At 47.5% G+C, this 7156-nt stretch overlaps 2 protein-coding genes across 2 annotated transcripts; both read left to right on the top strand.

Annotated features, from left to right (window-relative positions):
- Nucleotides 1-4695: 4695 nt before the first annotated feature.
- On the top strand, nucleotides 4696-5157 carry LOC140675330 (uncharacterized). The gene has a single exon (XM_072909685.1). It carries the CDS (start codon nucleotides 4696-4698, stop codon nucleotides 5155-5157), a length of 462 nt encoding a protein of 153 aa, XP_072765786.1.
- A 903-nt stretch (nucleotides 5158-6060) lies between these two features.
- On the top strand, nucleotides 6061-6900 carry LOC140675329 (uncharacterized). The gene is made up of 2 exons (XM_072909684.1): nucleotides 6061-6495; nucleotides 6583-6900. Exons 1-2 carry the CDS (start codon nucleotides 6061-6063, stop codon nucleotides 6898-6900), a joined length of 753 nt encoding a protein of 250 aa, XP_072765785.1.
- Nucleotides 6901-7156: the final 256 nt, after the last annotated feature.

Here is a 7156-nt window from a genome sequence, read left to right as displayed (position 1 = left end):
AACGTAAAACAAAGTTGAATTCAAAATCAATCTGATCGCAATTAAAAGTTCATCTGTAGGAATATCACAGTTGTCAGTGATATAAGACAGTTTTTTTGCGATACTGTTAATTGCAGCTTCTAAGGAGATGCAGGTAAACAACGAAATGACATCAAGAGAGACCAAAGTAAATCCATCAGAAATCTTATAGTTCGATAATTTATCAACCAATTCAAAGCTGTTACTAATGTGACTACGTGCAGGAGGGAAATTTTTGTGCATGATTTCATGTAGAAAGGAAGCTAATCTGTATGTTGGATTGTTTATTGATGACACTATAATTCTAAACGGAACGGTTGTTTTTGTGCACTTTGGGGAGTCCATATGCTCTAGGAATAATTCCATCACTTATGTATAATGATCTATAATTGGCATAAGAAATGTAATTCTTGTTCTTCCACCTTTTTGAGCAAGTTGTGGACATCGCTCGTCACTTTATTAGTAGGATCTTTTTTAACAACTAAGTACGTTTTTTTGTCATTCAGGGTTTCTTCTACTTTGCACAGGTATTGAGTTTTGTCTAATGCTACTGTTATATTCCCTTTGTCTGCATGTGTGAGTATAAGGTCGCTGTTGTGTTTTAGGAACTTTTTGGTTTTTTGAAAGAGTGAATTTAATTCAGAATTGATTGGGTTATTTGGAATTTGTAGTTGGAAAGACTGTAACTACTCTTCCGGATCTCTTTCTAATTGCCAATCGTTCGTCAATAGGTATTTTTAGTAAATGTTTATCTCGATGTTTTTTATATATTCAACTGTCAATTTATCAATATTGGATGTGCATAAACTAAAATTATCTCCTAATTGCAAAAAACTAGTTATATTGTCTGGAATATCTATTGAGGATAAATTAATAAACCATTTGTCTTTAATTTGAGTTAAAGATTGTATGAAGTCACTAAACATAGTGGGTGAGACTTTAATTTCTATAGATTTATTTTTATTTTTATTTGTATGTGTACTATTTTCATGACCTAGAGAAAATATTGTGTCAATTTGTGTGTTATTATTCGAAGGATGATAATACTGAATTTGTTTTAAATTTCTTAATCTTAAAAGATATTGTTTCCTTTTTAGAAAATTGAATTTTTTATCCAATCTGTTGAATTCTTTTTTGTAAAAGAATTGTAGAGAATTATGTTGTTTATGGAAGAAAGAATTGCAAACGGATACTGGAATCCAATTATATATCTCACGATAGAGAGTAAAAGTTTTTGTTTGTGAGAGCCTTATGAAGTGATAGGCTTCGCTAATTTCAATACAAATAAATTTGACTACGTGTGGGAGCAGGCGACAAGGGTAGAGAGTGAGAGGGCTCTCCCAAGAGAGCTAGAAGGGGTAGCAGACCTAGAGAGGGAGAGCTTGATAAACAAGACTCTTCCGAAGGTCACATGCGTGATGGCTTTGGAACGCCACGATTTTGTGAAGGTGAAGAGGAAGCCATGTCTAGCCTCTAGGAAGAAGAGGTCTCCTGCTATTAAAACCAGCAAGGAAGACTTTTCCTCTCTCTCCCTCCAAAGGGAGGAGGTTTGGGTGAGAAGTGGACTCTTGCGGAGCCCCAGCCCTCCACTTCTGGAGGGTGTGCCTGGGGTAAGGAGCTCAAGTGACCAGCGTAGACTTTTGGCCTTTTCTATTAGAACCTTTGGCAAGCCACGGTTTTCCCGTATGGTACCACAGACTAATGTTTTTTTTTAGTAATATTTCAGCTGTAAAAACGCTGTTATAATAGTTATCTTGGTATATATGATGCCAATAACCAAGACAGTATGGCTCCAACACAGACAATATGGTTTCTTACAGCTTCTTTCTTTCTCCCGAATAGACTTCGAAGTTGCATATGTACCCACTTTCACTTTCACAAAGCATTCTGACTAAAATTCCATATTTTGTTATTTTTGCCGGGTTATACGTCCTGAAGCTGATACGTCCTCTGTAATAGTATCATTGCTTCGTCTAGAGCTAACTCCTGTTTGGGTATGTATAGGGATTGAAATTTTGGAATAATATAATCCAAAAGCGGTCTAATTTTGCAAAGCCTGTCTCCAGTAGATGTATTTTGTCTATTATCATTCAGATGGAAAAATGTAAGAATTTGGTTAAATCTCATTCTGGACATAGTTTTAGAAAATATTGGTGCTTCAACCAAAGGGTCCGTTCACCAATAATCTCTCCAATGTAATTTTTTGGTTTGGCCCATCAATATCAGTAATCCAAGAAACTTTTTTATGTTGTTAGTGGTAACTTCCGTCCATGTAACGTTTTAGCAGAATTTTTATGCAATTCTTTCATTTGAAAGTGGTTCAAATTGGTTTGCGTAATAAATAAATCAAAAACTACTATCAAAAAGTAAAGCCGTTACCTCACTGATACTCGGCGCATCACCATTCAACAGTTACACCAGGAATATTTAAATAATCCTCCAAGGTTGGTGTTATATCATTTTTGTTCCACTCTTCTTCCAAATCATTGTCACTATCAGATTCTATTATATTTCTTTTTTGCCGTTTTGGTGGCCTAATATTAGATTTATAACTGTCTTCCGATAAAGTATCATTTTCCAAATCACTACAATTTATTTCAAAATCACTCGGACAATCAGATAAAACATCCGTGTATAATTCATTAGAGGATTCTTTAGCGTTACGTTCCGTCATGGTTGACGTTTTTTTTTATACCAAAAGGAACACAACTTGACAGGTTTTGTTAGCGAAAGACACAGGTTGTGGTATGCTGAACAACAATTACACTCTATGCTCTCCGAGAACGCACTGACCCAACGACGCTGATGCGAAAAAAAAGCGCATCGATCACGAGTTTACTCGTGGCCGGTCAGCAACGTTTGGGCATGAAGACACGAGTTAGGTTAATTCGTGACCGGTCAACAATGTGTTAAGAGAGACTGAGGACGCCATTGACACGATTGTAAAGGTGGCAAAAACCTAAAAAAATCTGAAAGGCACGTATATTACACATCTCCACAAGTCGGCTGCGAAGATCGCTGTAGCCATGAGAGGACTGGGAGCCCTCTCGGCTTCCAAAGAGATCAAAGAGCTCGAAAGAAAAAATAGGCTCTCAGGGAGAAAATTGGCATCTTGGAGGAACAACAGGTTGCCAATCAAAGAGAACTGGAGAAGTTGATACGGAAGGTCAGGGCGATAAAGCACCGCTCGCAGTTCGACCCTGCCTCTATCTTTGAACGCGAAACAACAGGCAACTATAGGGGTGGACCCTCCCCCTCCGTAAATGAGGAGAATGAGAGGAGAAGGACCCCGGCTCTCGTGAGATCAAAAAGAGAGGAAAAACCCGCAAGAATAGAAAGGCCGCCCCGAAGGCGGAATTGGCCCCCCCATTTCACTCCTCTCCCCCCAGATGAGGATGATTTCGAGATGGAGGTAGACCCTGTGACGATACCAAACCCTGAGAACAGCAGGAGAGAACCCCCGACAGCTGGTACTCCGCTGGATGCCTAGAATGCAACAGGGGCGTCGCTGATGGAGAGTTTCATGGCGAATATGCTCCGGCAGGTGGGCGACATGCTGACGGCTAGGTTCGCCGCCATCGAGGGTCGCCTTCTGCCGGAGAAGACATTTAGGCTGCCTCTGAGCTCTGCGCGCCCTCCGTCGAGGCCAAGGCGGTGGAATAGGCCCCGAAGGAGGTCAAAGGGGCTACAAAAAAGAAGGGAAAGGGTGTGGTCACAGCCCAGCCACAACCCTCTAAAGGGCCTATAACACTCAAACCCCAAAGATAGTCGGGGGGAAGAGGAAGAGGTCGGCCGCCCCTGTTCACCAAGTATCTCCCTGTGAGGAGACATGGAGTCAACTGGTGGGTAGGAAGGCTAAGAGGGGAAGGAAACAAAACCCTCCTTCTCTGAACCGCAAGGGCAGTGCAAGCTCGGTTGGCGGGTTTAGAGAAGTGCTGGGCGACCTTTGAGGCTCACCTGCAGGACAGGTAAATCGAGTATCGAGGGCGGTACGGCGCTATGGGAAGGAGGGAGACCTGAAGAGGGGTTCCACAGGGGTCGGTTCTAGGACCCCTCTTGTGGAACCTTGGATACAACTGAGTGTTGCGAGGCACCCTCCTCTCGGGCGTGGCCGTGATGTACTACGCTGACGACACTATAGTCATGACCTGGGAGGACGATTGGGGGAGCGCCATCGCGCTTATAGAGGTGGCAGTGGCACATGTGGTCGGCATGATCAGGGCTCTGGGTCTGAAAGTGGCCCTTAACAAAACCGAGACTGTATAGTTTGCTCGGCCTCGGTTAAGGGGCCGAAGGACAGAGCCCTGAATATCGAGGGCGTCAAAGTCGGGACACAGATGAAATATCTGGGTCTCGTTCTCGACAGTCGTTGAGATTTCGGGCCGCATTTCGACCGGCTGGCCCCCCGAATTCAGATGGCATCGGCCTGTCTCGGCAGGTTGATGCCGAACCTCGGGGGCCCAGGGAAGGAACACGTCGTCTCTACATGGGGGTAGTCCAATTTATTGCCCTGTACGGTGCCCCTATATGGCACGAACGTATAGGGATTCGCCGCAACCGCAAAATCTTGCGGGATGTGCAGCGGAGGATGTTATCAGGGGGTACCGGACTATTTCCTAAGAGGCGTGCAGTGTCGGGAAGCCTCCCCTGGGAGATGGCGGCGGGCATATACACGAGATGTATAACATCAAGGTGACCCGTCGCCAACAAGCCTTAAAGGAGAGGAGATTTGAACCCCCAGCACTATTTAGAAAAATCGAAGCGCGGCAGCGAGTCCTACTCCGGCAGCGCAACATGGTAGAATGGCAGGAGGCCCTTGCGGATGCAAGGAAAGCCTTACGCGCTGTCGGAGCTGTCCGCCCACTGTTTTTGGAGTGGGTGGGTAGACGACATGGCGCCCTTAGTTATAGATTGGTGCAGGTACTCACAAGCCACAGCTGTTTTGGTGAGTACCTGCACCGAATCGGGAGGGAGCCGACCACAATGTGCCACCATTGTAGCGCCCCGTCAGACACGGCGGAGCAAACGCTGGCCGAGTGCCCTGCGTGGTTGGAGAGCCGTCGTGTCCTGCGGGGCGCCATAGGCAGAGAGGTTTTCCTGTCCAACATTATCGAGACAATGTTGAACGGGAAACAATAATGGGAAGCGGTGGTCTCCTTCTGCGAAGACGTTATGTCCCAGAAGGAGGCCGCCAAAAGGGAGAGGGAGGAGGACGCAAGTGCCCCTTCCTCTCGGAGAAGGAGGGCTGGCGTGGCGAGAAGGACGCACGCCCGATTCGACCCTTAGCCACTCTAGGTCGTCCCTTCTCCAGGGTCGCAGGAATGCGAGTACAGGAGACACTCATACCCCATTGCACCGCGGCTCGTGCGATTTTAGCAGCGATGCGTGGTGGTCCCGCATCGCTGCTACATGTACATAAAAAACAGAAGGGAGTTCTCCCTTCCCCCTCCACTCATGCTCGCATGAGAGCTGGAAATGGGGGGACGGGGGACTCTGGTGGGGGCAGGTTTTGGTAGAATGCTGAAAGCGAAGTCAGAGCCTGTCCACTTAACCGCTCCGGAGGATCACCAAGGGGTTTTAGTCGGTGCGAGTCCGACATAACTCCCCTCCTTCCCTGAGGAGGGGGGTATGCATAAGGCATTTCTCCTTGTAAAAAAAAAGTTACGCCGGTGCCCCCTCGTGGTGTACCATCATGACGTGATGAGGGGACTCTGGTCTTCGGTCGTCTCGGATAATACCCATGGGTGACACTCCTTTGGACACGGAACGATTGGACACCAAACGATTGGACACGTAGTATTGGACACGTTCAGATTGAACACCACACGATTGGACACTGCAAAATTGGACACTGCACAATTGGACAACGTACATGGAAAGTTTATCTTGATATATATTTTCAATGGGAAGGGAGGACAGTAGCGATAAATGCTACAGATGCGGCCTCCCCGGACATAAGACTGCCCAATGTGAGGCGCCCCCCAGCTGTCAGCTGTGTGAAGCCAAGGGCTGAGAAACGGGACACAGGCTTGGTGGCCCGTCATGTCCCTTCTCGCTTGTATTCAAGGGAAGCTTATTCTACTTCTCGCCCAACCGACCTCCGAATTTGAGAGGTTGCTGGGCGACGTTTCTGACACTATCCACCCAGAAATGGATCGCCCAGTAATTGTCGCCGGGGACCTCAATGCGAAGTCCAGCACTTGGAGTTCCCCGGTGACTGAAGAGAGAAATACGACCCTGGTTGAGAGGGCCGATGAATTAGGCCTAGTAGTACTCAACCAGAGTCGTGAATTCACATGCGTGCGGCGCAACGGCGCGTCCGTAATAAATATTACCCTGGGAAGCGCCGCGGCCGCACGCATAGTGAGTAAGTGGAGGGTCGTGGTGGAGGCGGAGACGCTTGCGGATTACCAGTACATCAGATTCAACGTCTCCGACCCCACCACGGCTATATTAGTTAGAGGACGTACCACCAAGGCGAGCAATTCCACTAAACCGCCTCGGTGGTCAAGAAGGAAGTTAAACAGCGACTACCTAATGGCAGCCGCCGTCGCAAATGCTTAGAGCGGCAAACTGTCCAGGCCTTTGGAGAACGTGGACGTGGGGGCGATAGAGCTCCGGAGGATCGTCACGGAGATTTGTGATGTGGCGATGCCCCAGGGCAAAGTCGTCCGCGCAAAAAGGACGACATATTGGTGGAGCCAAGAGCTAGCCGGGCTGAGAAATCAATGCAACGCAGCCTGGCGACGCTACACCAGGTGTCGCCGAAGAAGAGAGCCCAAGGCGACGGCGGCACCGCTGAGGGAGGAGTACAAGACCTTGAAGACCTCCCTCCAGCTGGCCTTTCGCAAGGCCACGGCCTGGGACGAGTTAATGGATTGATCAAGATCCGTGAAGGCGTCCCTATAAAATTATCAAAAAGAAATTGGCCAGAGGGAGCTCCCCCCCACAATTGAGCGTCTCCAGTCCCAGCTTCTAACCCGGGTGGTCGACAAACTTTCCTAGGGAAAATCCCATTGAGTTGCCGTTTCGACCACCCGTGTTGGCGCCAGCCTCGTGGTCCGACGATTTCGAAGTGACCACGGAGGAACTCGGCGGGAAGATAAAGAGGTTCCGGGCCAAAAACACTGCCCCGGGG

This window comes from Anoplolepis gracilipes, chromosome 17, assembly GCF_047496725.1.
Source record: "Anoplolepis gracilipes chromosome 17, ASM4749672v1, whole genome shotgun sequence".
Lineage (NCBI taxonomy): Eukaryota > Metazoa > Arthropoda > Insecta > Hymenoptera > Formicidae > Anoplolepis > Anoplolepis gracilipes.
Note: the sequence above shows the minus strand (reverse complement) of the source record. Positions and strands in the feature narration are given on the sequence as shown.

Excerpts from the sequence above, each read along its gene's own strand:
- LOC140675330 (XM_072909685.1), top strand. The coding sequence starts at position 4,696 with ATGTATAACATCAAGGTGACCCGTCGCCAACAAGCCTTAAAGGAGAGG.
- LOC140675329 (XM_072909684.1), top strand. The coding sequence starts at position 6,061 with ATGTCCCTTCTCGCTTGTATTCAAGGGAAGCTTATTCTACTTCTCGCC. Across the intron at positions 6,496-6,582 it reads TTAGAGGACGTACCACCAAG|AGCGGCAAACTGTCCAGGCC; the intron begins GCGAGCAATTCC and ends GCAAATGCTTAG.